Source organism: Mytilinidion resinicola (assembly GCF_010093595.1).
Source record: "Mytilinidion resinicola strain CBS 304.34 unplaced genomic scaffold BDZ99scaffold_12, whole genome shotgun sequence".
Classification (NCBI taxonomy): domain Eukaryota; kingdom Fungi; phylum Ascomycota; class Dothideomycetes; order Mytilinidiales; family Mytilinidiaceae; genus Mytilinidion; species Mytilinidion resinicola.
This window is the reverse complement of record NW_022985448.1, coordinates 1,362,530-1,390,409: the sequence shown is the minus strand read 5'-3', so window position 1 is coordinate 1,390,409 and position 27,880 is coordinate 1,362,530. Positions and strand designations below refer to the sequence as shown.

The following is a 27,880-nucleotide window of genomic DNA, read 5'->3' as shown; positions in this document are numbered from 1 at the left end:
AAGTCTCGAGACCCTAGGATTCGGGATAATCTCTCTCAATTCCTTGGCGGAGTCCTGGCGCGATTGTGACTTGAGCAGAGGGCTGCAGTGTCAAGTGAGCGCTTCCGTAATCTGTCACAACGAATTATGTTTAGAAGGTCATAGTGGAGTGTTTTGATGCCTATCAGATCATGCCTCAGCTGGAGGGTTTTGGCGCCCGCCCCCCTGGAACGAAAGAGGCCCATCTGGGGTGTTCTAAGCTTACATCTCGGATAACCGCAAGACCAGAGTGGCTGGTCGCTGGGACCGTGCCCATTATTGGCCTCCACATGCAATTCTCCGATAGATTGTGCATGATATGGCTTGGGCGCGGTGTCGCCCATCGCTGATGTTCGAAGTCACAGGTCTGACAGTCTGGAGACAACAGAAGAAGGGACTTCCCAGCGAGTGGAATCCAAGTCTTTGCACTTGCCGGGATGCTCTTGAAGTCCATGTGCGAAGGATTGCAGTGGTGTGGGAGGCTGAAGAAACCGCAATACGGTAGACCGAAATAAGGAGAAGTTCTATTTTGAGCCGACGGCAGAGCAGATCCTGCGGCCTGAGAAACGATTGCTGTGGCCTGAGAAACGATTGCTGTGGCCTCTCAGCAAAGATTGCGTGACTGTGATTGGATATCCCCAAACAGGAATGGCACGATGAGTGAGATGTTCGAACTTCCTCTCACCTATCTGCCATCACTAGATACTGGCAGAGTATGCAAGAAGCTGGCTGAAGTGCTACCGCATGAGCTTTAGATGGTCGAGCGCGAAGCTACTTTTGTTGCCGCAATAGACTCGTACATGGTATGGATGACGCCTGACACGTATGCAGTACACAATGTTGGTCTCAATGCTTTTGTGTAACTAACCCAGAGGACTGACAAGGCCAGGGGGCCAAATGCTGGGGAATCCGTGAGGGAGCGCGGTTTGGGTCATCCGTTGGAATAGTGCTCGAGCACAGAGTCAGACACGAGGACCTGAGGTTCCACTGCTCAGATGTGGCAAGGTGAGCACGCGAGGCTCACTCCCAGTGCCCAACGCTTCGGAGGGACTCCGAGTTGCACGATAATACAAGGCGAACTGGAAACTCTACAGGTTCCGTAGTGGTCGATCGATCTCGACCCAGGCTCGGTCTAGATACTCGATCTGTGCCGCAATTAGCTCTCCCGTGTCAAGCTGGAGGTCAGGGATCAGGTTGCTTCCTACGCGGTCACCAGGCCATGGTCTAACGTGGTCCAACCGAAAGGGTGGGAATGCAAGCCTCTCCTGGCGCTGATGGTGGTTGAAACCTTGGAAATATCTTGTCTCTTGGCGTGGCGGATAATGAATCTTGGTCTTCTTGGCACGGGCTCTCTCCTCCACCTTTCCGCCGCCCTCCACCCAACCACCTGCATCTCCAGCTCCGTGTCCCCATCCAAGACGAAGACGAGGCTTGGTTGTGTGGCATGGGAGGATCGAGGAGTCGACTAACTTCCACATTAGCAATCCTCTATGCCATGATCGCAGGACTGATCACACTCTAGCCAGGCTACCACGATCGATGTTTTCTAGCCAGCTGTCACCTCTTCCGCCCTCCTCGCCTTTGGTTCAGGGCCGGGGCTGACCGCTTGAATACGCTACTTGTGGCGTACGCCACTGCTTTGGTTCTGTGCGTTCTTGATAATGGCTCACCCTTCATTGACCAACCGTCAATGCCCTTGCTTTCCTTTGCTTCATTAGGTTTCTATGTCTGTCTTTCCTATTTAGATTCTGTCAAAAGATAAACCTCCATGGCCGTCTTTCTATCTCTCCTTGAAGCTAATTTAAGCTGTGTCCATCTATCTGCAAAGATGCGTGTCAAAGTGCTAATTACGCTGCTTTGTGTCTACCAACGAAGCCTTAAAAATACAACTGGGGCCAACTCGCTATCAGTGTGCATGCAGCACGAGCTACCTATAAGCCACTCGATCCTACGCGGCTAGTCCGCGAAGCTCAGATCGGAATTTTGCCCCTCTTGGCCGCAAGCCATGAATATCGTGCCGAAGGCTTCACTCCAAGGCCGTATACGGGCTCAGCGCCTCCCACCATAGCGCCGGAATTTGGAAAGGGAAAGTCTGGAAGCCCATGAAGTCTCGAAAATGCGTCCCAAGACCTCGCGTATGCAGAGTCGAAGTGGATCCCATGAAGGACACACTCGAGCACTTTCGGCTCGGAGAGAAGGCTCTGTTGGGCATCAGCCTCTCGATACGAGGTGCGCTGGCTCTTGAGCTGGCAGAGGGAGTTTGAGAGATATATAGCAGTTCGGCCTTTGCTCAGGACTCGCTCAGCACCTCGATCAGTGGCTTTCAAAGAAGCTTTGCTTCGTATTACCCCAAAACGTGCACGCCGTGGACACATCTCTTCCTTCATCGGTCATGACAAGCCTCCGGTGTCTTGCTCTTGCGGCAGTTCTTGCAGGAACTTCTTTCGCAGGCGATGACCAGTGGCTGAGTCCTGTGTACAAAGCTTTCTACCAGTACTCACTCCCGCTTCCTCCAGTTAAGACGCCAAAGACGTAAGAATCATCTCCTCAACTCGTAAATGCAGCTATTCATGCCTGTAGATTATATGTGAATCAAACTACCGGCGCGGTCATTGACTACTATGAAGTCGACATCAAACCGTTAGAGCAACAAGTTTATCTCGGCTTACAAAAGGCCAAACTCATCGGATAGGATGGAATCTCACCAGGTCCTACATTCCACATGGAGCGCGGAAGGGAGGCTGTTGTGAGATTCATCAACCACGGAGACTTGGCCAACTCAGTTCATTTACATGGGAGTTACAGTAAGTGTCTGACTCGTCCTGATATACCTTCTTGTGCTCATAATCTACAGGCCGAGCACCATTCGACGGCTGGGCAGAAGACACCACGCAGAAGGGGCAGTATAAGGATTATTGCGAGTTCGCCAATCTAAAGGTTCGAGCTGTTACTGGCATCCAGAGGCTGATCCGATTTGCTCCCTGCAGACTACCCAAACAAGCAGAACGCCCGCAATCTATGGTACCATGTATGTGTTATTTGGCTTTTGTATGACGCAACGCTCCTTAACGCTGCCTAGGATCACGCTGTCCACCACACTGCCGAAAATGCTTACTTCGGCCAAGCCAGATTCTACATTCTCCACGACCCCGCCGAAGATTCCTTGGGCCTACCTGCCGGGAATTACGACATCGCACTAGCTCTTGCAGCCAAACAGTATAACAGCGACGGTACCTTGTTCAGCCCTACCTCAGAAACTCTCAGTCTGTACGGCGATGTGATCCATGTCAATGGTCAGCCATGGCCCTACTTCAAGGTAGAACCACGCAAGTACCGATTCTGATTTCTCGACACATCCATCAGCCGTGCATTCCAGCTATGGGTTGAAGCTGATGGTGCATTGGGAACAAAGATTCCATTCCAAATGATCGGCTCCGATGCTGGCTTATTGAGCAAGCCAATCACGTCGGATCTCCTTCATATCTCGATGGCCGAGCGTTGGGAAATGGTCTTCGACTTTACCCAGTTCGCAGGCAAGAACATCACGCTAAGAAACAACCGCAAAGTACAGGCCGATGAAGACTACAACAGCACCGACAAGGTCATGAAATTCGTTGTTGGAAATACGGTTACAAGCCAACAAGGAAACGGAAACGTTCCATCGCCTCTCAGAGAAGTTCCTTTCCCCCCCCTAAAGAGCGGAGTTGACAGGAACTCCCGTTTTGAGCGCTCGAATGGCGAATGGCAGATCAATGGTGTGACGTTTTCCGAAGTTGAGAACCGTATCCCTGTTCGAGTCATCGCTCGCTATGCTCCCTGGGACGGCGTGTACATGTTCCATTGCCACAACTTGATTCACGAAGACCACGACATGATGGCCGCCTTCAACGTTAGCGTGCTGGCGGACTTCGGGTACCCTGAGACCACCCACTTTATCGACCCCATGGAGCAGCGATCCCGCTCTACGGATATCACGGACGGCGCTTTCGAGGAGGAACATATTCAAGACCGAATCAACGAGTTGTACCTCATTGATGCGTACAAGGATATTGACAAAGTCGAGGAAGCCCTCGTGTCATACTGGGACAACCACAGCTCGGCAGTGCCCTCTACCCTCCAGACCAGCGTTAAATCTATTAAGTCTACCACCGCACAAGCGAGCACAACAACGGCCGCAAGGGTAACCACTAAGGCTACTACGACGACAAAGAATGATGAAAAGAAGACAACTAAGACTGCGAAGACTACCACGAAGAAGTAGTAGTTCGGTTGGTTTCATATTTTCACTGTAAATCGACGCTCATTTGACGGCCTTTGATCAAACAATTGGAATATGGTAATGGGAAACTGGTAATGCATGGCATTGGGACGGCGGATTGAGTTGCTGTTAGGGATTATATTCATACAGGACGGCCACCGGGATACTAGGATGATTGCATGTCTGTCTATATGACGGAAGAAGCTTTGGACCTTTTTGAACTTTAAGATGACGCGTAGTGCGCCGTGACCGATCTGTGTATACTCTTCTGACCCCATGTGAGGGGGCTTTTGGGGGGCTTCCGTGTGTCTTCCGAAGTCAGACGGAATAGGTATCATGCCACTCGAGTTCGGACCTTCTCCGACAACTGTACAGATACTACTCCCTAAGACGGCGTAGCGATTTTATTGGTCATTTAAAGTGACAAACACTCATCTTAATCGATTTTTTGTAACAGTGTCGAGATCCCGACGATAATTTAAAACGCCATTACGCAAGCAAGTTTGATGAAATAAGGTCTCGAATACAAAATGGCGTGTCAGGTATAAGAAAGTACCATTCCGAATAGGTATTTTGTATGACTGCAAGCACGTGAAAGGGTCCAGTACCAAAAATGCGCCCGAGTCGTGTCTCCATCATCGATTTAGTGGGTCGCGAGTCATGTTGAAGGCTCGGGATAAACTTCTATGGCAATCCTTCACGGTCATTCTGTGCCTCAATTGACGCCGGGGTGCTGTACGTTTGCCATTGTGTAAGGTGCTCAGGCGCGAGTCGTTGATGCCCTCAGCCGACCCGTGGATCTTGTTTGCACAAGTACGTAGTCCCTGGTCCGGCGCAGCCGATCGCGAGATTATGGAATATCTTTACTGCGCCGCTGCCAAACTAGACGTTCCACCACTCTCCAACCTCAACAAACACCTGCCTTTGTGTCTTATGCCGCCTTGATATGGCCCTGACTGTATCGTCATAGCAAATTTCACCCCGCGAAGTCTACAACAAACACCTGGCCCATGTCTCTCCCGCTCCCTGTGACGACCTCCCCCAACATGAAGCCGAGTAGCAGTACGTACACCGCCTTCACGGTTGTCCGCATATGGGACGCTTCCACACCCGACGCAGGGTTTCAGTGCTAACGCATCGTGTCATAGAGAAAGCGGCGCACGAATGTGTGTCCGATGAAGCTCTCGCTCATCTCAAGACGTACAAATACTCCAGTGTCGACAAGTCTCTAATATCACGGTACATCCTGAAGCACTACGTACGAACAAACACCCCTACAACCTACACTCTCGAACACTTTCTGACTCGGAGACACGCAGTGGAATGGCTTCGTCGAACTCCTCCCGCTGTGGCTCGCGCCGAACATGGTCACCCTCCTTGGCTTCTTCTTCATACTCGGGAATGTAGCATTGTTATCGATTTACGTGCCGGACCTGGTTGGACCTGTAAGATTATACACTCTGGGACTGTGGACACGTCGACCGACTGACATCTGCTCGGCTTCAGGGTCCGTCATGGTTATATTACAGCTTCGCCGTTGGATTATGGATGTAAGCAGCCTGGGTCGCGATATTCTGGCCAAGTCTAACGGGACGACATCTAGGTACTCGACAATGGACAATGTTGATGGTAAACAAGCACGTAGAACCGGCACGTCGAGTGGGTTGGGGGAGCTATTCGAGTATGCCTCGACCCGGTCATCCACAATTTATAAACAAGACGCTAACTCAGATCAAAGTCATGGTATTGATTCTCTCAACTGCACGCTTGCTAGTCTCCTAGAGACTGCCGCGATGGGTTACGGACCCACCAAGACCGGCGCATTCACGGCGTTAATACCCTGCCTCCCCATGTTCTTCTCCACTTGGGAGACATACCACACCCATACCCTCTACCTTGGATATTTCAATGGGCCAACAGGTGAGCATCGGCTGCTGCTATTTGCCATACTAAAGCGGTTGCACTAATTCACATCAGAGGGTCTCATACTTGCATGTACTATAATGATTCTTTCTGGGTACTACGGCCCTGAGATGTGGTCGACACCGCTTGTAGCCCATTTCCCATCCCTCGAGCCTCACATTGGACAAACGACCTTCCGAGACCTCTGGGTCCCAATTCTTATTTCCAGCTTCCTCATCGCGCATCTCCCAGCCTGCATCGTCAACGTATCAAAAGCCCGACGCGCCCAAGGCCTATCCATTCTCCCCCTCTTCGTTGAATGGACGCCAATGGCAATATTTGTCGCCTCAACTGCCGCATGGCTAGGGTCGCCGCACTCGAATCTCCTCACAGACAATCACCTGGTCCTGTTCTGCTTGACCATGTCTCTCGTCTTCGGCCGGATGACGACAAAAATTATTCTCGCTCACTTGACGCATCAGCCTTTCCCGATGTACACAGTCATGTTGACACCTTTGGTGATTGCGGGAGTGGCCGTGAACTTCCCGTACTTCCCGATTATTGGAGATCTCTTTTCTCCGATCTCTGCCCAAACTGAGCATGTGTACCTCTGGTGCTACTTCATCTTCGCCGCCATAGTGTACGCGAACTGGGCAATCCTAGTTATCGGCAGGATCTGCGAATACTTGGGCATTAACTGCCTGACGATACCCTCAAAATCGTCCGTCTCGGAGAAGTCCAGCATATCGAATGGTGCCACTAATGGAAGTCTTGGGAAAGGCCGGAAGGACTAAAGAGGAGGCTAAGAGAAGAGAATTGGGCCTGGTGACGAAAGACGTGGAATGAGTAAGAGATAGATGGTGCATGAGCTTTGGAGTAAGCAGGCCTTCCTTCGATGCTGGGGTAGAGCGGTCATTCAGCATTTCGTTTCTGTGCATTCTGCCGGCGCTTTCACGGTACCTGATTGTAATTTTTCTGGTTGCAAAATACCGTTCAGCCTCACTACCGCATGAGCATACAGTTCGCTAGGCGAAAAAGCTGGCAGCATTGGCCGTTATTTTATTTTAACACCCTTGCGATTGCATATTGAGCGAGCGTCGAGCATACATGCGCCGTTATTATTGTATTGTCAAGAGAATGTTTGCGAAAGAGACGGTGGTGTTCGACGGCGGAGGCTCAGACATGCACCGCCCCCCGGCCCCCAATACTTCATGCACGTGTCCGCCCCCAACCTTGCACCTCAACACCTCTGGATTTATTTTAGGAACATTTCACACGGGAGGGCAGTTGTTATCGAACACAAGACAGTGGAACCTTTGCAGAGATCCCCCTATGGCGTATTGCGAGGAAAGCGAAGGCGGGTCGAGGACGGAAATACTCCATACCGTGTGCCCAGATCAGCATCGCGCACCGCCTCCATCGCCGGCACACCACGCCTGTGGCTGCCGCCTGGGTGCTGCGGCACGCCTTGTTGCCTCACAGGGGCGGTCTCAGCCTCTTGTCAGACGGTGAAACTGTCACAGAGCGATAAGACATATAGCTTGTCCATCCTGACCGAGTTCCCCGGACGCCGAGAAAAAAAAATCGCTCCGGCTTCACGATGACGATACTCACCTGTAAAGAATTCCATGTTAATTGCCGTGCTCGAAACCAAGTGGTACCAGCGAATCCAGACATTGCGGGTATAGGCGTAAGTTCTTTTCTCCAAACCTCATTCAGGCATTTCCATTACAAATACATACTACATCGTACGAAACTGACACCTAATAGGTCATACTATCATTCATCACAACCACCTGTTTCGCCTTCATTCTCGCATTTGTCGTTATGTTCCTCGAGCGCTACAACTCCATCCGCGCCTTTTCCCGCAAGCACATCCAAAAGCTGCCGCCCAAAGACTACTCCCGCGAACACTACAGCTGGCGCACGCACATGTTCTGGTTCCGCATCCTCAGCAAGAACCTCCTCGCCTTCAGCGACACGCAGCTCGTCACCGGCCTGGCCGTCCAATTCACCGCTATCCTGAAGCACTGCGAGCTTTCCGTCTACCATTTTGTTATCGTTGTTGAACTCGCGTTTTTGACGACGGTCACGCATCTCCTCACGCTCGTCGCGCTTCGCAACTTCTTTGTGGCAAATCCGTGGGTGAACTTACCACGGATCTTCTTCATGATGGCGAATTTGGGATTATTAGGGTATACGTCGTATATCGCGTACTCGTATGACATCGCTGGCTTGAAGGCGTCGTCTCCATTGGCATGTTTCTACCAGGGCCACCGACCGCCTTTCAAAGCTGCGTTTGCAGGCAGATGGGGAGCTTTACTGGTTGGCGCGATTGGTGGGCACCTTTCTATTGTCATCGCTATGTACTTCCTCGAGAGCGAGAACAAGCAGGGGAAGATCCTTAAAGGGTGGGCATTCATACGAAACTGGTTCTTGGCTCCTCTCTATGCGATCTACGGCGTCGCATATGGGGGTATCGCGCTCCACAAAACGCAGGCCTTAGGCGTGGCATCAGTCGACATCCAAGGGAGCGAGAAGGAATGGGGATTCGGCCAATTCCTACCGATGCTCCTCCTCGCTCTCCCGCTCTTCGCAGGCTGGGAATCCTTCTGGGAGGAGCACGACGAGTCTGAACGGGGGGTGAAGCACTTCTCAATCGCCACGACTCCGAGCGGTAATGCACTCGACCGCAACAGCAGCCAAGGCGACGAGATGACGACGTTCATGCCGAAGTATAATCCAGCGCCTCACCACTCGGCCGATTACTCCAGTTTGGAAGCACAGACGCAAAGTGATAGCCCGACTCCGAGTCCTAGAATACTTAGCCCGGGGCATAGTCCGCGACCTAGCCTTGGCCGTCCAAGGTTCAGTTCGACCTCTTCGCTGAGTGCGTCTCAGAGTCCTCGTCCTGGGCAAACGGTTAGATTCGATACGAGTCCTGCGCATACGCCTGGTTCGACGGGTAGTCCTCATCCGAGTCCGTGGCCGCTTTCTACATGAAACGAGTCTAGAAGTCGAATTAGCAATTGTTCCTGTGACCTCTTTCACGGCAGAGTCCAGCCAAGGCCGGCTTATGTCCTCACCGTCGAAATATTCTAATGTCGCCTCTTTTCTGGATGTCGAAAAAAGAATGCATACCCGTAGGTCAGGATATCCCATCCCAAGTTGCTGTAGTGTAACCACGACATCCGAGTCTCCTTGGATGATGATATCAGGGTCCGCACCGTTCCGAAGAAGGACCATCTGAACCGATAGCTGACGCGTGAAAACCGGCTGATATTGTTGGCAAGAAGTCGGCGATGTCCAAGATTAACTCGTTTGCAAGGCTTGTGAGCCCAGTGGCCGATCCTGGCGTCTTGTGCATATCGTCCGCCATGATGGATGGAGAAGAAGCTGTACTCAGCAAAGGCAAACAGTCACTTGCAGCTTAGTAGTATGGAAAGCGGGGAGCAGACCGCTTTCATTGGCTAGACCTCGTTGAGCGTAATAGACGCAGAACTCCAGCTCGCGTCTTCAATGTATCAGAAGCCATGATTTCACTGCAACTTTGAGGTGGATTTTTTGGATTGCCACTTCAAGCGGCTGCGACATTATCCGTTCGCGCCTAGGTCATGGAGCCGATATCAGTCAAGTTAGTTCCACGCTATACAATATTCATAGACTACTCTTCCCTCCTTCTTTCATCTTGATCTCCCGTACTTTCCTTAGCGCAGCATCAAGACTACGCTGCGTATTTTCAAAGTAGATATGCGAGAACTCAGAGCTGGCTTGGCCACTGATAGTGCGAGCTTGGATACCATGGGATATTGTTCCGCCCTATGAGAAACGTTAGTATATGGTCAGTGTACCAATACTTTGAAGTCCGTTGTGGGAGCAAGCTGAGAAGCTCTCTCATACTAATACAATTCCGAGACCAACTTACCCTCATCAAATGAAACACTTTCGCAACTTCCCACCGGTCTTGCCTCGGATCCCAGCCTGCCACCTGTGCGTACTTATCCAACAACTCGTCCATCCTCGGCATCCCCTCTGCCTCCAGATTCTCGGGTTCATAGACTTTCCCGCCCATATCGTCTCGCGTCGGTCCCGCTTGCGCTCCGTCCGCTCGATTCCAGTACGGCCCCACAACATACACTGTATCCATGAGCGGATGTCCAATCGTGCTCAACTCCCAGTCCAGGATCGCAATCACACGAGGCTCAGTCGGGTGTAATATCACATTATCAAACTTGTAATCGCCATGCACGATGCTTGTTCTATCATCCGGTACCCTCTTTCGAACAAAGTCGATGATCTCGTCGAACGCCTCATGGGCTCTTCCAAGCGGTTTACCAGTCTTGATGTCGAGGACTTTGGATTGTTGTGCCTCGATGCGCGAGAAGGTATTGCAGTGCCTCTTGTAGAAATCTGTCTTCTTTCCAAAGCCAGAGAGGCCGATTGCGTCCGGGTCGATGCTATGCAGCCACGCCAACGTTTCAACGACGGAGAACCACGCAGCTCTCCTGTCACCCTTGCTCAGCGTAGAAAGGTCCGGGTCTGTGATTATGCGCCCGCAAACAAACTCCATGACCTACGCGCCACTATTAGCTTACTCTAACCATATTGCAGGGACTATCTTTGCTAACATAGAACGCTGTCCCGATAACCTTGCTATCCGTACATAGACAGAAGACTCTGGGAACTGGGAACCCTTTCACCTTCCCAAGCGCTTCAAGAACCCTAAATTCTCTATCTATTCGATGCGCGACGGGGCTTATAATGGTTCCAGCTGGCTTCTTCCGGAGGATGTACCGCTCGCCTACAGCATCGTCGACGAAGTATGTAGGATTGCTTTGGCCATATCCAATCTTTGTAGACACGATGGGTAAAGTAAGCCCTGGAAGATGAGGGAGGAGGTATGCCCCTAGCGCCACATCAGGGAGGTCGTGGCGTGTGGTTTGTTTAGGGGCGGGATTCATAGTTGCGAATGCCGTTTTCTTGGACGTGACAAAGCTGTACTTCGCATGCAGAGCATTACCTGGGGCCTAGACATTATGTACTTAAGCTGTGAGAGCGAGGTTGAGGCTTGATACTGACGGAGTACGTATTCTTAGCCAGCTAGCCTACGGAGTATGGTACGGTTAGCTCGGCTACCTTGATATAGAACACGGTTCCTATACTCACAGTTCTACGGTACGGCTACGTAAGCCTCTATATACACAGAGTATATATACGGCGTACGTAGCCTAGATAGATGCTTATCCAATACATCACTTACCTCGTTCAATGCATTGTTTCACCTCCATCCTCAGATACCCGTGCAGGTGTCGTCGAGTAAGTGCGGGCGAGCTTGCCGAGGGGCGAGGTTTCTGGAGAAGTGGGGTAGTCACGGTAAGTTCGCTGAAGAAATATGTTCATTTTACGGGCATTGCGGACGACAATTGGTACCAACATGGCTCCTTCTGAGACGCGGACAGATAGGGATGGCTGATAGGATAATTTCAAGGTCACGTGATTGTTCGACGACACCTCCTAGAACGGACCTAACTCTTCCATCCATTCTCCTCGGCCCATAACTACGTCTCATCCCCAGTTGTTCCGAGCATCGCCTTTCCCATCTTGGGGTTTATACATCGTCCAAGATCTTAACGCCCTCCCAAAGAAAGTGGCACTGCTCGTCCATGAAGTAATGTTTTGCCTATCTCTGCTCGTCGTAATCAAAGTCCCGCTATAATGGTAACGCCTTTCCTACTTTGAGGGCTACAAGCGTATTCTCCCATTGCTAATGGCGCTATACTCTGGTTCCAAGCTAGGAAGAGCAAGCGACATTGGCTCTACCCCAGGACCTCCAAGTGTCCTACTAAAGACTAACCCATGCCCTTTCCTAGCAGCAATGAAATATAACACAGCCGCTAGGCCCGCAGGAACCGCCGCCCATTCAAAATGCGGTCTAACTAATAGCGGCAGTATTGAACCCGGGATCCAAAAACTGATTCGGCCGACCCAAAAGCTTATGGAGATCGTGAAGCCGATATGGAAGATAAAGCGATTGGAAGAATATGTGTCCTTTAGTAGGGGCGCGCATGGCAAGACGGCGAGAAAAATGAGGAAGAAGCAGTATTGTGCTGACATCATAATATTCCCGAGGTCGTTTTTGAACGGGAGGACAAAAGAATAGTAGACAGGCTGGATGCACCACCATATCACGCCGAGGGTGAACCAAAAGCGATGATATTTAGAAAGGTACGGCATAATTACTGCGATTGGAGCAATCGGGAAGAAGCTGGCACCAAGATATTTGTTAGCAATACGTATTGCCCGTATTGTCTTTGCTTTCTGCGATAGGTGTTGGACTAAAATCTTACATCACGTTTAACGTTTGTACTATAGGCCGAGCATGCCAGACTGATGGGAGAGGACGCTGAGGATAATGAATCCAAAATAGCATCGTATTGACTAGCAACCATATGTTTGCAATACAACACACGAGAATCGCAGACAGAGATAGCCTGATGTTTGGAAGTCAGGATTTGCGGTCCCGACAGACAGAGCGTGCGAAAAGAGCTTACCACTGCGCATAGACAGCTAATCATCGCAATTAGTATCTGGTTCGAATCCCTTGTCCGGTAGAAGTCACTGGGCGAGACTTACTGAGGTTACGCAGTCTAACGTCATGGCGTATACGAGAGAGAAGATCCATAATGGGTTGTAGGCTTGCAGAGAGTGTTATGCTTAAGCTATTGACGAGTGGAAATAAACAGTTAAAACCAGCTTGTCAGCCTGGAACTGCCACATCTCTTTCTATCCTTCTTGACGGTAGTGCAGAGGTGGCGGAGCATACGTAACTAATGCTCAGCCCGATGGCTGAGCTCAGCCCCCATTCAACTGTGAGAGCCAATCATTCGTTAAGCAATCCACCCACGGGTTCTGAAACGAGTTTCATCCCCATGTCAAGAGCTGCGGCACGTCATCACCGCTCTTTGCTTATACATAAGTATTAGAGACGCCTCGTTCTTTGAATATGCACCTATTACTTGGAACGTCGTTTTCGTCATCGGCTTCTCTATCTACGGCCTCATTACCTTTGGGCAAGATGGACAGTGGCAGCACCATCTACCACCCCATAGGGCATAGATCTATACGGCTTCTATCTATCAAACCTGCCTTCCCTTCGGAGAGTATAGAGTGCGCTTTAATCACCGTAAACGATGCAGAAGACGTACCGAGCTACGAGGCCATCTCGTACGTCTGGGGCCTCGAGATGGCCCCAGAACCAATCATTTGCAACGGAATCCCCAAGAATGTTACCCAAAATCTCTTCGATGCTTTGATGCACTTGCGTCCCTTTCCGAACTGGGACTCAGTAATCCTTTGGCCCGAGAAGCACGTGTTGCACTCCAGCCGCAATGTGTGGGGCGAATTTGCGAAGAATCGAAACGAGCGGCGGGAAAATGACAGCACTTTGCATTCTTTGGTATGGCTGGATGCGCTTTGTATAAACCAAGAGGATGTTGCAGAAAGGGAAAGTCAGGTGAAAATGATGGGGAGGATATACGAACAAGCCGAAACGGTCAAGATCTGGCTTGGCAAAGGGGATGCCCACTTGGTAAATCTCGTAGGCCCTTCTCACATTGGAAGGTATGGAGTTATGCCAGTGGTGCTCTCCTTCATTGCACAGGCGTTGAGAAATATACAAGGTGGCCGAAATCGCCTGGCGTCACTGAAAACTGCCGAGGACTCCGTCAATCGCAATATGGCTTATGGATTTCCCGCCCCGTCCGCTTCTGAGTGGGATGTTATGCGTGGATTCTTCTCGAACCCGTGGTTCCAGCGTGTCTGGGTAGGTAAAATCGCAGCATCTATCCCTTCCAACCCGTCGTCGTCTTGTAGCAAAACCCTGGCATACCGTCAAAACGGTGCCGGGACAAGGCAGGCTTCAAGAAGGCGTCTGAATGGTGCAAATATTCAAATGAGACAGCTGCTGACGTGTACTTCCCTACCCTCTAGGTAGTGCAAGAGGCAGTCCTTGGAAAGCAAGCAGTAGTAATTCTCGGCGACTGGGAGATTCGATGGTCTGCGCTGGGACAGGCTGCCCTATGGTTCCAGAATATGGGATACGCCATACCTCCTGTTCTTAAATATCCACTGCAGCAATTGGAAGACCTCTTGCCAGTTTCGTCAGCAGCAGCCACATGGGAGATGTGCGGGATCCACAAGGACAATACTCAAGATGGCAAGATCCACGACGACGAGATTCAAGATTGCAAGATTCCCCTTCTCGATCTCCTCATAGAATTTCGGAATCGACATGCAACGCAGCCAGTCGACAAGGTGTATGCAGCCTTCGGCCTCGCAGCGGAAACAAGACAGTTTGTCGATGCGGAACTCCAAGACGGAGAACTCTACGCGTTGATAAAACCGGACTACAATCAGTCAACCAAGAATGCCTATCGGAATGTAGCCCTATTCTTAATCGAAAAGCATAGGAATCTTTTGGTTTTATCCCATGCAGGCGAGACTCAGACGGTAGAACAATCCTCTTGGCCATCGTGGGTACCGGATTGGTGCTATGAGAAGGCAGCCATGGCTTTCTCAAGTTCTTGCAACCTTAACGCGTACAATGCGGATAGTGACGAGCCTCTGCGCACCGACACCTTGCGCACCGAAACCTCAGGAAGAGGTGGCGATGCTATCACTTTGCACGGAATACAAGCTGATGTCATAGAAGCATATGGCGATCAGCTTACAAGTTATGGCTTCGGCTTCAAGACATACCAAGAAGAGCGTGATTTCGTGAAAGCAGCTTGGAATCTATTAGCAAAGCGTCCTCAATTATCTTATGGGACAGGGGCAGACGATACCTTCCACACATTCATTCTCACATTGACTGCTGGGCCAAGCAACGAGTCGACGTCTACGAATGAGACATCCAGCTTTCTAAACGACGCGAAGCGATGGTTTGTAGAACACCTAGGCAACCGGATTGCGACTGTGTCCATGGCCTACCGGATAAGACTAGCTTTGTCAGGTAAAGTCGACTCGGGCCGCTTCCATCAGGCTTTCGTCCGCGCATGCATGGACAGAAGATTCTTCTTGACTAAAGATGACCGAATGGGCATAGGTCCAAGGACGATGAAAGAAGGCGACATAATTGCCGTTTTGTTTGGCGGCAAAGTCCCGTTTGTGCTAAGGCCATTAGGAACAAGGTATCGATTCATCGGAGAGTGCTACGTTCCTGGCTTGATGAAGGGCGAAGCCGTTGAACAATGGAGAGCTGGAAGCTTTGAACCAGAAATCTTCGAACTGTACTGATAGCGTCTGGTAGGCAATAGCACGTTTGTGTCTACGAAATGTGAATGGACTGTCGTTCCGAAAAGGTGAATCTTGCCGACCTGAGAAGTCCCATAAGCCCGGTTTGGATACTTCAAGACGGGGCTTCCAGAAAGAAAGGGAGCGGTTTCTTTGCAGGCGCCGCCTGCACGGTCCTGGTCTTATTCTAGCCCATGACTCTGGTCACGATGGAGTGGTTCGTGAGGTTCCGTCCAGGCCTCAATTCCGTCCACAGCTCTCCTGCTCGCCCAGAATACTAGGCCTCTCCACTTTATAGGACCGCCAATAGGTTCAGAAGCATTGATATCATCATGTGACTGGCGTTCTTGAAGTGGCAAGCAACCGTCTTCGAACAGCATCCCAGCAGGCCAGTCACTTGTGGACTAAATCTCGCATTCTGAGTCCACACGGGAAACACACCTCGCAAAGGAAAACTTTTTAACACAGCCTCACGACTCTATCACCCCTACAACATGGAGCACTCTTTGCTTCTCGCCTTTCTAATTTACCGCATTCACTTTCGCGTTCTCTTGTTTCCTATTTGGGGCAGATTCAGCGAGAGACAGAAGGCCATGACTTCCGCAGATAATGCCTTTCTTTCTATTTCCGATTCTGACCCAGGGTGATCAGCGCCACCTTGGCTGCGTCGTCTGCGACCGAAGTTCTCAACGCTTCCCTCTCAATTTTTTTTGGAGACATACGCTTACATCGACCTCACAGCTAATCCACAAGTGGTTCCGACAGATCCACAATCCTGGGACTTCATCACTGGCGCTCTGCTTCCCGCGCCCGTCAACGATATTCCCAATGGAACCATTTTTCCTGCGATGGCAAGTGCGGCCGATTACAGCGTGTCGAAATGCGAGCAATCTTTCAACGTGACTAGCCCGACCCAGAACAAACTCCAGGAGAGGTATCACTTTTCTCCTGCAGATCTGGCGAATTCTTCTAGAATACTGTTCACCGGATGACAGCTCGATCCGACCGTATTGCTGGAAGCAATGCAGTTCACAGTTAACGTCGATGCGGATAGAGAAGCGCCAAGATACCTCTTGATCAACGGTGCAGGCCATGTGGAAGACCTTGTTGTGCCTTTCAATGGGGCCAAGAAATCGGTGGAGCTTCAGGTCTTGAAAGAGTGGGTGGGTTTGGAGTAATAGATGAAGATGCGCAAGCGGATTCGCATTTTCTTCAATTGTTCCAGCCAGGTCATGTCCATGTTCGTCGAGAACTCAGACAACATCTTCAGTGTACACTATACGAGTCATCAGGGTAATATCGACACTTCTCGCTTTACACAGCCGAACTACGTTACTAATATCAACTTTTAACTGAGAACCATTAGAATTTCATCACTCCTTTAAACTTCTGTTACAATCTTTAACGTGGACAGAAAATGGAAGACGTGTTGTTAGAGTTTGAAAAACGTGTCCGCAAAAGTTTGAAAATGTGTCTGCAAAAGTTTGAAAATGCGTCGGCAAAAGCTTGAAATTGGGCTGGCAGAAGTTTGAAATTAGAAATGTGTAGGCAAAAATTTGAATCCCAGTTCACCGTGGCTACGAAGGGGGATCACGTGGCTAGCGGCGCAGCCCCTGAGACCACAACATGAGCAACATGTGCCGACAGCACATTGCTCAGAATTTTTGACTTCTTCTTTCGCGTCATTGTTTTATCTAGGGAAGTTAGCTTCAAACAAGTCTCACCCAGTCCTGGGTCACAGGTCTGGGCACACGGAATTATCACTGCTTGGCTGCAATCTTGCACACTGGACACCACTGTGAGAAGAAGCTTAGAGAGTAAGCAGCTAGTTATTCAAGAGACAGTCTAATTTACAGTACTTGAAACTTGACATCGCGCCTGGATTTCCGAAAATCTACGGGGTAACCCCAAGCAGTGGTAAACGGGTGTGCACAGACTTACAAAGGTATGACCTGTCACTGTCCCAGGGTATGACTAACATGCCAGCAACTATGAGAACTTCAGAGCTGAAGGACTGACGATTCAGTCCGCTCCAGTACAGCCACCGCACCCGTCACCTGGGTTGTATCCCGTACACATCCCCTGCCATGTTCGCTGGATCCCGCATCGGCATCTTCCTCCTCGCATTAGTCCTCGAATTCCTCCGACGGCTCATCAAAGAGCACGACACCTACCTACAAGAATGACAAAAGCAGGCAGAGGAACAAGACGAGGAGGGGTGGGTAGGTATGGGTGACGACGGCTTCAGTCTGCCGTTGCTAGCGAAATAGGTGTCAAAGAGAGAGTCGACCGACGGTACTACAGCAATCCTTTCGTACGTTTCTACACATGGTTCAATTTGTAATCGCTTATCTGGTGATGCTGTACGTCTACGCCTTAGTCTTAGTCCTATCACGTTGCACTAATGGTACATCTCGCAGGCTTTTCATGTCATATACCCGGTTCGTTATCATCTGCCTTCTTGCTGGTACATTCATAGGCCCATTTATCTTCAGCTAGGAGCCTGGAAATAACGGGTAGGTCGCAACTCATAGATACGTATACTCGCGAAGAAGAAGCTAGCAAGCTTTCTAGGGAGGGGCCGACCGATAACGATTCTTCTGCCCCATGTTGCAGCTAATTACCTCCTCAATCTCATTGCCAGGCATGGCCAAGCTTCGAAGTACTTCCTTTACTATATCATCATAGGAAAAGCTTACGAATTAGTGGACAAAGGGTTCGAAGTGGTTCGAAATACTTTTTGGGCAAGCAACTTCGATTGTCATATGCAGAAACCTTCAGAAACTGATCACTGAAGCTCTGCGGCCAATGATAAACGTGAGGTGTGCCATTTCTTTATCTCTCCCGCCATTGGAACAACACAACTCATATGTTTAACACTATTTCTAATTACAAACAATAAATATTCACATTGCCAACCTTGTACGATGTTTTACACTGTGAACATGATCTATTGACAATCCTTTATCTCAATATCTATATCTAGCCTACCTAAACATCCGTAACATCATCAGAGGTTTAGGCAAGCAGGTTCGCACATAACCACATTTACAATCTAGCGTTGACCACCATCAACTCAACTATCAGCCACTTTCATAGTGCAGCTAACACCGCTACCATGAGCCACCAGAACACAACTTCTGGACCATCAAACCTTCCGACCTATCCAACCCCAAAGTACCTGCCGGGACCGTATTCCCACAGCCCAGCTTTCAGTGTCATCGCATTCCCTGATGATACCAAGGATGAACCGCCACCGTATGCCAGCCCTCCGCCTCCTCTACCACCTGCTCCCCAGCTTCCATACCGCCCCTACATCCCCATTATCCCGAAATTCCACGGTAAGCGCCGCAAACTCCACCTCGCCCTCACCATATTCCTCCTGATGATCCTCGTGGTCGTCACCGGCGTGATAATCCGTGGGCTCTACCACTCTCAATTACCCAAACCCACGCCTACGCCAACCACAACCCCAGCTCCAAACGTCACGGTCACCGAAACAATCACAACCATCTCTACGACTCGGGTCTACGACCCGCCACCCTCCATCGACCCCGACTCTGGTTCTGATCTCGAGACTAGCAAAGCTCTCCACTCGGGACCCATCCCTACGACGCTGATGTCGCAGTACACCGGCAGCTGGGTAACGAGCGTCGTACTTCATACGGTGACAGCACCAGTTCCGCTACAGACGCTGGCATCGCTGGTAGTTGTGACGGCGCCGACGTTGCAGATATCGCTGACGCCTGCCGAGCCCATGACGGCGCCGCTGTGGGTGACGTCGACGGCCTAGAGGATGAGGGGGAAACTGAGGAGGGGTTTGAAGGGGTGATGAGTAGTCTTTAGAGTGTTCGTCAAGGGATATGCAGCACGGTGGGAAGAAGAGAAGAGAAGGGTTCGAAGGGGCTTACAGAACCAGGGCAGAGGTCTGCTTCGACTTGTATGCCGCTGCCACAGTTACATAGTTACATTTAGAAAGTCTGATGGCTATGTATGTACATCAGCAATTAGGTTCGTAGAAGTCGATAGCTACGGGTGTTGAGATTTTGCCTCCTCACTTGACACTCGCTCAATATCAAAATCAGTTTTCACTACTTTCCAAGACATCTTTTGCCCGACCGTCCCTCGTAACCTGCTGTGACGAGCCGTACATCCCTGCTAGATATATCGAAAAGTATTGGAGGAACCCCATGTGATAGAAAAGAATAAAAATCAGGAAAAAGCCAATACTATGCACTGTTTCTATAATTATTTTCCATTCCACCTACGTGGCACAGAATGAAGTGCCTCCATACAAGCATACCCCCTGATTCGTATACATCAGGGGAAGCCGTGGTTCAACTCTCCCACATTCCGTCAAGAACCTACCCTTCGCCCCCACCCCAGGCAACCTCCAGGCAGCCCCCCACCCCCCCCAAACCAATCTTCCCCCCTCCAACCTTGGAACCTGCTACTTCACTGCCTTGACACCCCTGCCCTCCCTGCCTAATCCCCCCTCTGACTCCCCCCCTCCCACCTCCCCTATAGAAAGCCCACTGCCTCCTGCCCAAACTTCCCTCCCCCATCCTAGTGCAAGGGCAATACGCGCGTCCGTGAGGATCCGTCTGAGACCGCGTTTTTTTTGCTAGTTGAAAACTACCTTCAACGACCTACTGCTCCTGTTCGGTCGCAAGATCGATGGGGAATTTTTGGACCCTAGTTGGCTAAGAACCGACATATATCTTTTTTTCATTGATCGACTCGGCGATGCCTGGGTGGTTGAAGAAGAAGCCGCTTTTCTGAATAATATTTTTTTTTTGCCCGGGGGGGTTTATTGAAGAGAGGTGGGCTGGAGCGGAAGAGGCAGAAGATGTCTTTGGCTTGATCTTGTTTTTCCTTGAGGGCGCATCGCGCCGGTGGGAAGGGAGGGGGAAAGCGGGAGTTGCCATCTTCCATCAGTGTATTCATACAAAGACATCTCTCACACACCCCAAGTACCTATCCACAACAGCATCCTATCACTCATCTCCACAAAGCACGCGAAGCCACACACAATGGACCATCTGATCTGAAGTCCCGTTCCATTCCAGTCTCAAGAAGCAAGATTCCATACATGAAACAACGCCTATCAATCCTACATCCACCGCCTCCTTTGCAAGCAACAGGGAAATGCCGCAAAAACAACGGGTGGGCAATGCATTAAGTGCTCGTCCCCATACAAGTAGTAACCAACCCCAACCAACCAACTACAACAAGTCCAATTAACCCTCGTTCCGTAATCATATTCCCGGCCCGGGGGTAGAGCAGTGCTGAGCCCCGTGCTGATGCCGTTCGAAGCCCGGTTGCGATGTTTCGACCGTTGTTCCGATGGTGCCCATGCCAAGCTTGCCAGTCCGTCGTCCTTCTCACGGATTCCAGAAAGTCGAGACAGTCGAAAGAAAGCCACTCAGTCCGCCGCCGCAAAACCAACCTAAAGCCAGCCAACCGCCTAATAACCGCCCACGCTCATCCAGCTCCAACCCACGCTGTGCAATGAAACAAAACAACCAACAAAGTCTTTCGACAAGTCACTTACTTCTTTGACCAGAACTGAACACGAGTGAAAAACTCCAGTGTACCCAAATGCCCCATGTTCGGAAAACAACAGCCCCCCGTGGAGACCAGACCAAACGGTACTTGCTCGCTCCGATCTGCGCTGTGAAAATAAAAAGCAATCCAGTGCTGAACCATTTTTCCTATTTTCGTATTTGTTCATTTCGACTCTCCGATTTTCGAAGTTTCGTCGCGCCCCGACCCAATAGTGCTTTCCACTTGCAACCGCGGAAATTCAAGAAGAAACAGTTCGCGAAGAGGTGGTATCGTCGATAAGGAGAAGAAAGAAGAAATTCGATGAAACCCTGGCAGGTCAATGGGTAAGAAAGCCGCATGCCATGCAAAAAAAGCTGTACCCAGAAGCCCAACTCCGTGCAGTCAGTTTAGGTCCCAGGGGTATGAGGACTCTAAGACTTGATTTAGTTCACGATGCGACAACAAATCATTGCTATGCTTCGACATCAACAAGACGATTTATGGACATAATTTATCCAGCACCAGCGGTGCCCATTGGGCCTTGCCGCTGGTAAGCAGGCGAGCGATAGCTATGCCGTTGGGGCGAAGCTGTCCGCTGGCTCTCTGCTGAGCCGGGTGCTGAATTTGCGTACGGTAGGTTCGGTGTCGCAAGGTTATATTCGCCCTGCGGTGGCGTGTTGTGGTTTGATGAGGGGCCATAGCTCATGCCTGGGTTACCAGGACCACCAACATGGCGGACAGAGCTCTCAGTTTGCCATGTCTGTGCATTGTCGTTGACCTGTGTGATGCGGGGCGCGGTTGGTTGGCCATCTCGGGTCGGCGGGCCCGCTTTCTGCGGATTCGGGGAGGCGACAGTTGGTTGGGGTACCTTCCCGGCAGTCTCCCAGCGTCTCATAATTTCCTTGGTAGTAATTTCTTGTGAACCATCATCGCTAAGAAGCGCCACGATTTCATCGGGTACCTAAACCTCGGTAAGCATCAAAACAACAGAAACGGAAAAGGGGAAGGTGCAGGATTTCGAGGCATTGTGAACTAGAGGAAGCGTTGAAAATGAGGTAACATACTTCGCACATCGACTCATTGCATTCGATGAGCGTGTACACGACCCTTATCGAGGCCTGGTCTGGAGCCCTCTCCTCTGGATCGTTGTTCTCTCGAAGGATGTTAGGTGTAATGACTGTTGCAAGGTTCCAAATGTCCATCTTATTGCCGGTTTCCTCATCGACGGTGTGGAAAGATGAGACCCAATTGAGGAAAGCAAAGAGAACCTCCATGGTGTCCCGATGGGCTTTCGGTAAGAGACAGCACGTCAAGTGAAGAACTCGCAGCCGTCTGTCCTCATCCTGGATTTCTGCTTCTGGTAAGCCAACATGAAACACGACCGAGACGAATGCACTTACTGTTGGCAGTCATAAACAGTCGGTATAGCTTCAGAGTCAAAACTGGGTCTGGCATGTATCTCAAGAATCTCTTGAGCAAGTTTGCCAGCGTAACTGGAGCCTCTTTGTTCAAATCAACATTATCTCCGCCCTTGGCATCGATCTCCTCTTGCAGCTCTCTCAGTTTCTTGAGATTGCCATTCTTTCGAAACACGCCTTCTACAGACATGTCCATGTTCCTCATTGCGGATATAGCGTCTTGAAGCAAGGCTGGTACCTTGAGAGTCCCGTGGCCTACGCCGTCAGTCGATTCTGCGCCATGTTTTTCCACTAGGTACTCGAGACTCTGCCTAAAGACAGCCTTGTCTGACACGGGCTTCTCCGTGATAGTCTTTTTGGGTTTGGTCCCTTTGCCCTTGTCGGCCTTGAACGCCTTGCCGATCCCGAATTTGCCCCAGAAAGTCGGTCGTTTGGTTTCAAGTAGGTCCAGAAGCTCGCCTTGGTTGTACTGGCTTTCCTCGAGCAATAGACCGAGCTGCAGCACAGCGAGACTTCGTAGCCTGAAGTATTCGAGCGGCGAGATATCAGAAAAGTACATTCGAGGCCGGTTATCAGAGGCGGCGGCAAGGTTTAGCTCTTGCCCACCGGATGCTTCTCGGCGGTGACCGTTCAGTAGCTTCGGCTGACGGTCTTGACCGATGAGTGCACCTCCTGCGGATCGGTAAGCGTTAGGGCGTTGCTCCTTTGCTTGCTCTAATGCCACGATCCGAGATATATCGTCTAAGGCCAACGTATTGACTCCTAGCGTCAGTTGATCTCCTTCGCCACTCATATCGCGCTCTTGGACAATCTGCATTCCTCCTCGGGACTGAGAATCACCTGCCGACCCTGGTCGTACCGCATCGGGGCCGTCTATTATTCTCGAGGTGCGCGCACGCTTCATGGTGCTGGAAAGGTGTTTGTCCATGCGTTGTGAACGCAACCGTCGAATGTCACCGATGGATTGCTCGTAAGAGCCTTGGGGTTGCGGGTCCGAGCCTGAGCCTGTGAATGATTTCGATCGAGTGTCAGATCTTAGTAAAGGAGGCTCGAGGTCATTAGTTGGTGTCATTCGATGGCCTTGAGATGAATCATAGCCAGATAGGTTAGGGTCGTCTACGAAGCGTCAGTAAGAGCGGATGGTCTGTCACGCAGCGTGAATAATGTGCTGCGTGGGTTTGGGCGGAAGGATATAACTTACCAGAGGTATGCGGTAGCGCGCCACTGGTTCTCAGTGTGGCCAAGAGCCTGGCATGTGCGACTTTCAGAAGGTGGATGTACTGTCTAAGCTTCGAGACGGCGACAAAGCCGCCTTCGGCGTCTGGGACCCTAAGGGCGCAGTTCTTGCAAAACACCTTCTGGTTAGATTGACTCCATCGTGCGTCCGTAAACTTGTCGCGCATATCAAGGCCACAGCTTTTGCATACCATACATGGATAATTGAAGGACATATCGTTCAGGCGCAGGCATTTTTCCTCAACCTGGTTGTCGCAAATGGGACAGGTGTCCGCAGCGCGAGGAACGAGAGCCGCTGCCTCCGCCATGTAGTCAACGTTTGCCTCGGCCTCCAGTCTCTGATCTAGTGAGTTGACCTCTGCAAGAAAATCTGTGAGGCCTTTAGTGTTGCCAGTCTCTTTTTCGAGCTTCAAAGAGCCTTGCAAGCAAATTCGGATAAGAAGTTTAAGGTAGTGGGCCAGTCCAGTAACCAAGGACAACAGCTCTTGCGTGACTCCAAGACGACGGACGCCAGTGTTTTGAGACTGCCGGAGGAGGTGGAAGAAGGCGACCACTTTCTTGCACAGTAATTTGGATTCTCGAGAATACTGGAGACCTGCGATGAGGAAGTCAGTTGCTGATTTATGATGACAACGTGCGTTGCTATCCGTGGTAGGAGGGGTCACCCGAATCATTCAAACGTGCGGAACCATGGAATATGCTTACCTTTTGGACTCACTTCTCCCAGAAGACCATCGAGATTATCCGCGGCTGTGAATAACAAGTCGACATGGATAATGAACTTCTTAGCAGCCATAACTCCATCGAAGTAGGCGCCATTGCTGACGTGAAGAAGCATGTCGGAAATGCACGTCGCAGACTTCTCCTCGAAAGCTGATAGCGTCTTCCAGATCCAGTTCACCTTCCCTTCGACAGCTTCCTCCTGCTGTCGTACTTTCTGGCGAATTTCGTCTGTTGCCTCTCCGTTCGCCAGTGCATCTTCAATGACGGGTTGGCCACTCGAGTGTAAGCGGACATTCCAGTATTTGTGGATCATGTAGCACTCGGGATGCCAATGCTGGTTCTGTCCGTTCCGGAAAATTTCCACGAATTGTTTGAGGATAGCTGTGAGACAGCCATTGCATTTCTGGGCGAATTGCGTTGAATAGTGAAAATGGCAGAAAACGCTGCCCTCGTGTTCGTAGTAGCTGTCCTGCGCTCCAAACACGGTTGGGCATACTGAACAGGTGAAGTGCTCGATATGGTATTTCCTGTCAAGCGCAGTGATGTAGGAGCCTCGGAGAGCTTGCCCACATTCGAAGCACAAGAGGTCGAGCCGCCGGAAATAATCCGTCTCACAGAGCGGGTATTGATTAGGAGGATGGTCGGGGACCGGAAAAAACTTGGAGGCTACAATTTTGCCACAGTCCTAAGCAACGCCGTGTTTTTAGCAGCTTTCTTGTCAAAGGAAAGGAAGTACCGATACCGTGTTTTTCTCTCCGAGGCCTACGGATTCCGTGTGAAAGGTGAAGGGAACTTCTGGACCTACGTGACATGTAAAGCATTCCAAATGGTAGGTGTCCCCAAGCGCGCGCACGAATTGGCCTGTCAGGCCTTCTCCGCATTTACCGCATATTCTCGAGCCGCTGGGTCTTCTGCTACCCCCAGACTTTCGAGGGGCAATCGCGGGCAAGTCTGAGCCGTTGTGGTCCCGGATTGGCGACACGTCTCGCTGGCCGCTTGAATCTTCCGTCCTGTTGCGCTGCATGCTGGGGCCTGTGGTTGGAGCATCTGTGTACGAGCCTGACGGCCAGCTGCCCGGTATGTCGCTACGGTCTGCCGGCGGCCAGCCCTCCACCGGTGCGCTCATTATGCTCGGGGGCCAGTCTCGCGCGGGTCGCAATCAATCGAGGGTGGCGTGGGGAGAGGCAGGGCGAGGGCGAGGTCGAGATGGAGGCGATTCGGTTGGCGTGTCGCGGGCAAAAGGTGACGCGCTGTGGACACGGTACGAACGGGCTTCCGTGTGTCGTCGGTGCGTGGGTCGAAAGAAACACGGGCAATGCAGTGCTGGGTGTGCTGTGGTATTGCAATCGACGGGCGGGTCCGCTACGAGGGAGGGGTGCGGTGCTGGAGCCACGCAGGGCTCACGCAGCGGCAGGCGGAGGCAGCGCAGGCTCGGGCGTGCCCTGGGAGAGCAGCTCGCAAGGGATAGTTCGGGATAGGATTCCGCTTCATATGCGACGGGCGGGGAGGGGTGGTGGAGTGGAGGGCGGTGTGAGGTGGATGTCGGTGTCGTGGTGTTAATGCGGAGAGGCTTGGAGACGAGCGAGAGCAAAGCCCGAGCGCAGACGTCGACTCGCTGCTGGCCCTATTTTCATCTCACAGCCGTCAGCAGGCCAGCACCGCCAGGCACGGCAACAGTCGCAGCAGACGGCCTGTTTCTGAGGCATGGGCGGGCAGGGCGGGCAGGGCGTTGGGGGAGCGCTGGAGGATTATGAAATAACAGGACGTTGGCGGCATGCACTCAAGACACGGCTGCAATGGCAGCTACTCCGTAGTCCAGCGCTATCAGACTCTGAAGCAGCTGTTACACGTCGTCGCTGGCCTGCTGTACCTGGGACGCATCCCGAACCGGCTACGGCCCCTCCCAAGGTTCGCTGTCGTGTGTGGGGCTGCAGCTGTGCTATTCACGACTGCAGCCTTGGCATTTCGTGAACCTCATCCGCATGTGCCAGTGGCCCTGTCTGCCTGGACCTCGTCTATTCACCCTCGCTCCCACCAAGACCGCATAGATACCAGGAGCCACCGTCAAGCTGACGTCTAGAGGCCTGCCCTAACACCACACCGCGCTCGACCAGGGAACAAAGCGCGGCCTTTTCACCACCCACCACCTCTAAACCCCGACCGCCAACCTCCCCTCTTCTCTCCACCCCCAACTCCCACAACCACAGCCATGGCGACCGAGGACGCGCCCGCCCGGCCACGCCCCACCACTGCGCCCATCTTCCGCGCTCCGAAGCAGGTCTCGCGCCCCAAGGAAGTCCAAACTGTGGACGAAGAACTCGGCACTGAGCTGCGCCTCGGCGAGTTTGAAAACGTGGCCGCCCTGTCAGTCAGCGAGGCGCGCACCGTCATCTCAGCCGTACACAACGCGAGGCGGAAGAAGGACCCGGCGACAAATCCACTCGGCGGAGACAAGATACATAATGACTCGGAGTAAGTGCGCTGTGGCTCTGGGCTTTGCAGAGAGTGTAGATGAGAGCAGCAGAGGAGATGGAATACCTGTCAACGAATTCGAATTTCAGTTGCAGAGTAAACGCGGGAAGATGGTCACTGACAGCTGTCTACAGAGCCATCATAAAATTCATCGAGTACATGGACATGTTCTCGCGCTTCAAGCAGAGCGAGAACATCCACGCCCTCTCCAACCTCCTCTCCACCCGCACCGAGTTCGTCCCTGTGGAACGCGCACAGCTAGGTACGGCTCTCCGATACCAGTCACAATACCTTCTCTAGCCCCGAACTACGTAACTTTGTATTTCAATACTGACGTTCTACCTTGGCAACAGGCTCCCTACTCTGCGACAGCGCTGACGAAGCGAAAACCCTCATCCCTTCCATCGCCACCAAGATATCCGACAACGACCTGCAGGAGCTCCTAGACGAGATGCAAAAGCTACGTCGCTTCATCGACTGAAACATTTCGCAACTTTCCGTGACAATAAGACTTTTCAATTCCCCCAAATTTTCATCACCAAACTAGAATGCGTGCAAAAAGCAGCCTGGCCGCGAGGACGGCCGATCTTGACATCAATTTCGATCCGGAAAAATTGGGTATTGGCGCGGGCGGCAGGTGTAAGATAGGCGTTTCACAGATACCACAGAGGTTCCACTCGCGGCGAAACCGATACCAATTTTGCCTTCATGGGGGTAGGAAGCTGGAGTTAATAGCGGCTACTTCTCCTGCATCAGACCGTATATGGTAGCCCAACCGAAGCGATAACTAATAAAATATGAAACCCTTGAAAGAGCGATTAGCTCTTTGAATCAAGCTCATCTCTGCTCTTCAAAGTGCATGCTTATCCCTTCCAGAATCTGCACTGAGATATTGGATGGAAGATAGAGGCAGAAATACAAAAGGGAGAAGGTGGGTAGATCGAATGTTTTGCTAATAAAAAAAAAGTTAATCTTCTCCAAATCCCACCAATCTCTATTCATTCCATCGAGTGCA

At 51.3% G+C, this 27,880-nt stretch overlaps 9 protein-coding genes across 9 annotated transcripts; 6 read left to right on the top strand and 3 right to left on the bottom strand.

Annotated features, from left to right (window-relative positions):
* Positions 1-2,410: 2,410 nt before the first annotated feature.
* BDZ99DRAFT_509783 (Cupredoxin) lies at positions 2,411-4,675 on the top strand (the record flags this gene model as incomplete). The annotated part of the gene is made up of 8 exons (XM_033724428.1): positions 2,411-2,550; positions 2,599-2,671; positions 2,711-2,822; positions 2,873-2,955; positions 3,020-3,046; positions 3,098-3,348; positions 3,382-3,515; positions 3,552-4,675. 8 exons carry the CDS (start codon positions 2,411-2,413, stop codon positions 4,277-4,279), a joined length of 1,548 nt encoding a protein of 515 aa, XP_033575555.1. The 3' UTR covers positions 4,280-4,675.
* Positions 4,676-5,175: 500 nt separating this feature from the next.
* Positions 5,176-7,389, top strand: BDZ99DRAFT_464447 (ethanolaminephosphotransferase 1). Its single transcript, XM_033720314.1, has 7 exons — positions 5,176-5,338; positions 5,425-5,534; positions 5,596-5,721; positions 5,783-5,826; positions 5,880-5,957; positions 6,015-6,196; positions 6,254-7,389. The coding sequence occupies exons 1-7, from the start codon at positions 5,323-5,325 to the stop codon at positions 6,970-6,972; spliced, it is 1,275 nt and encodes a 424-aa protein (XP_033575554.1). The 5' UTR covers positions 5,176-5,322; the 3' UTR covers positions 6,973-7,389.
* Positions 7,390-7,778: 389 nt separating this feature from the next.
* On the top strand, positions 7,779-9,181 carry BDZ99DRAFT_446177 (uncharacterized protein; the record flags this gene model as incomplete). The annotated part of the gene is made up of 2 exons (XM_033717958.1): positions 7,779-7,868; positions 7,949-9,181. The coding sequence occupies 2 exons, from the start codon at positions 7,779-7,781 to the stop codon at positions 9,179-9,181; spliced, it is 1,323 nt and encodes a 440-aa protein (XP_033575553.1).
* Positions 9,182-9,628: 447 nt separating this feature from the next.
* On the bottom strand, positions 9,629-11,612 carry BDZ99DRAFT_464446 (APH-domain-containing protein). The gene is made up of 4 exons (XM_033720313.1): positions 11,345-11,612; positions 10,807-11,283; positions 10,104-10,751; positions 9,629-9,997 (listed from the first exon to the last, which is right to left on the bottom strand). The coding sequence occupies exons 2-4, from the start codon at positions 11,137-11,139 to the stop codon at positions 9,836-9,838; spliced, it is 1,143 nt and encodes a 380-aa protein (XP_033575552.1). The 5' UTR covers positions 11,140-11,283; positions 11,345-11,612; the 3' UTR covers positions 9,629-9,835.
* A 161-nt stretch (positions 11,613-11,773) lies between these two features.
* Positions 11,774-12,965, bottom strand: BDZ99DRAFT_58825 (uncharacterized protein). Its single transcript, XM_033728748.1, has 4 exons — positions 12,812-12,965; positions 12,730-12,745; positions 12,526-12,669; positions 11,774-12,443 (listed from the first exon to the last, which is right to left on the bottom strand). Exons 1-4 carry the CDS (start codon positions 12,858-12,860, stop codon positions 11,921-11,923), a joined length of 732 nt encoding a protein of 243 aa, XP_033575551.1. The 5' UTR covers positions 12,861-12,965; the 3' UTR covers positions 11,774-11,920.
* Positions 12,966-13,697: 732 nt separating this feature from the next.
* Positions 13,698-15,472, top strand: BDZ99DRAFT_390923 (uncharacterized protein; the record flags this gene model as incomplete). The annotated part of the gene is made up of 3 exons (XM_033715699.1): positions 13,698-14,000; positions 14,168-14,290; positions 14,480-15,472. 3 exons carry the CDS (start codon positions 13,698-13,700, stop codon positions 15,470-15,472), a joined length of 1,419 nt encoding a protein of 472 aa, XP_033575550.1.
* A 3,115-nt stretch (positions 15,473-18,587) lies between these two features.
* On the top strand, positions 18,588-19,262 carry BDZ99DRAFT_522124 (uncharacterized protein; the record flags this gene model as incomplete). The annotated part of the gene is made up of 1 exon (XM_033725681.1): positions 18,588-19,262. The coding sequence occupies one exon, from the start codon at positions 18,588-18,590 to the stop codon at positions 19,260-19,262; it is 675 nt and encodes a 224-aa protein (XP_033575549.1).
* Positions 19,263-21,527: 2,265 nt separating this feature from the next.
* Positions 21,528-25,417, bottom strand: BDZ99DRAFT_391214 (RhoGAP-domain-containing protein; the record flags this gene model as incomplete). Its single annotated transcript, XM_033715717.1, has 6 exons — positions 21,528-21,977; positions 22,081-22,367; positions 22,417-23,550; positions 23,636-24,265; positions 24,376-25,078; positions 25,199-25,417. 6 exons carry the CDS (start codon positions 25,415-25,417, stop codon positions 21,528-21,530), a joined length of 3,423 nt encoding a protein of 1,140 aa, XP_033575548.1.
* Positions 25,418-26,405: 988 nt separating this feature from the next.
* BDZ99DRAFT_464442 (polymerase II polypeptide D) lies at positions 26,406-27,811 on the top strand. Its single transcript, XM_033720312.1, has 3 exons — positions 26,406-26,865; positions 27,000-27,127; positions 27,219-27,811. The coding sequence occupies exons 1-3, from the start codon at positions 26,603-26,605 to the stop codon at positions 27,344-27,346; spliced, it is 519 nt and encodes a 172-aa protein (XP_033575547.1). The 5' UTR covers positions 26,406-26,602; the 3' UTR covers positions 27,347-27,811.
* Positions 27,812-27,880: the final 69 nt, after the last annotated feature.

What these genes read in the sequence shown, in the direction of transcription:
- BDZ99DRAFT_464447 (XM_033720314.1), top strand. An exon ending in TGCCGGACCTGGTTGGACCT is followed by an intron (nt 5,722 to 5,782) that starts GTAAGATTATAC and finishes GCTCGGCTTCAG; the next exon opens with GGTCCGTCATGGTTATATTA. An exon ending in ATATTTCAATGGGCCAACAG is followed by an intron (nt 6,197 to 6,253) that starts GTGAGCATCGGC and finishes AATTCACATCAG; the next exon opens with AGGGTCTCATACTTGCATGT.
- BDZ99DRAFT_464446 (XM_033720313.1), bottom strand. Translation starts at nt 11,139, where the DNA reads ATGAATCCCGCCCCTAAACAAACCACACGCCACGACCTCCCTGATGTG. An exon ending in TTATCGGGACAGCGTTCTAT is followed by an intron (nt 10,752 to 10,806) that starts GTTAGCAAAGAT and finishes AGTGGCGCGTAG; the next exon opens with GTCATGGAGTTTGTTTGCGG. An exon ending in AAGTGTTTCATTTGATGAGG is followed by an intron (nt 9,998 to 10,103) that starts GTAAGTTGGTCT and finishes CGTTTCTCATAG; the next exon opens with GGCGGAACAATATCCCATGG.
- BDZ99DRAFT_58825 (XM_033728748.1), bottom strand. Translation starts at nt 12,860, where the DNA reads ATGGATCTTCTCTCTCGTATACGCCATGACGTTAGACTGCGTAACCTC. An exon ending in GTACAAACGTTAAACGTGAT is followed by an intron (nt 12,444 to 12,525) that starts GTAAGATTTTAG and finishes TCTTGGTGCCAG; the next exon opens with CTTCTTCCCGATTGCTCCAA.
- BDZ99DRAFT_464442 (XM_033720312.1), top strand. Translation starts at nt 26,603, where the DNA reads ATGGCGACCGAGGACGCGCCCGCCCGGCCACGCCCCACCACTGCGCCC. An exon ending in AAGATACATAATGACTCGGA is followed by an intron (nt 26,866 to 26,999) that starts GTAAGTGCGCTG and finishes AGCTGTCTACAG; the next exon opens with AGCCATCATAAAATTCATCG. An exon ending in TGTGGAACGCGCACAGCTAG is followed by an intron (nt 27,128 to 27,218) that starts GTACGGCTCTCC and finishes CCTTGGCAACAG; the next exon opens with GCTCCCTACTCTGCGACAGC.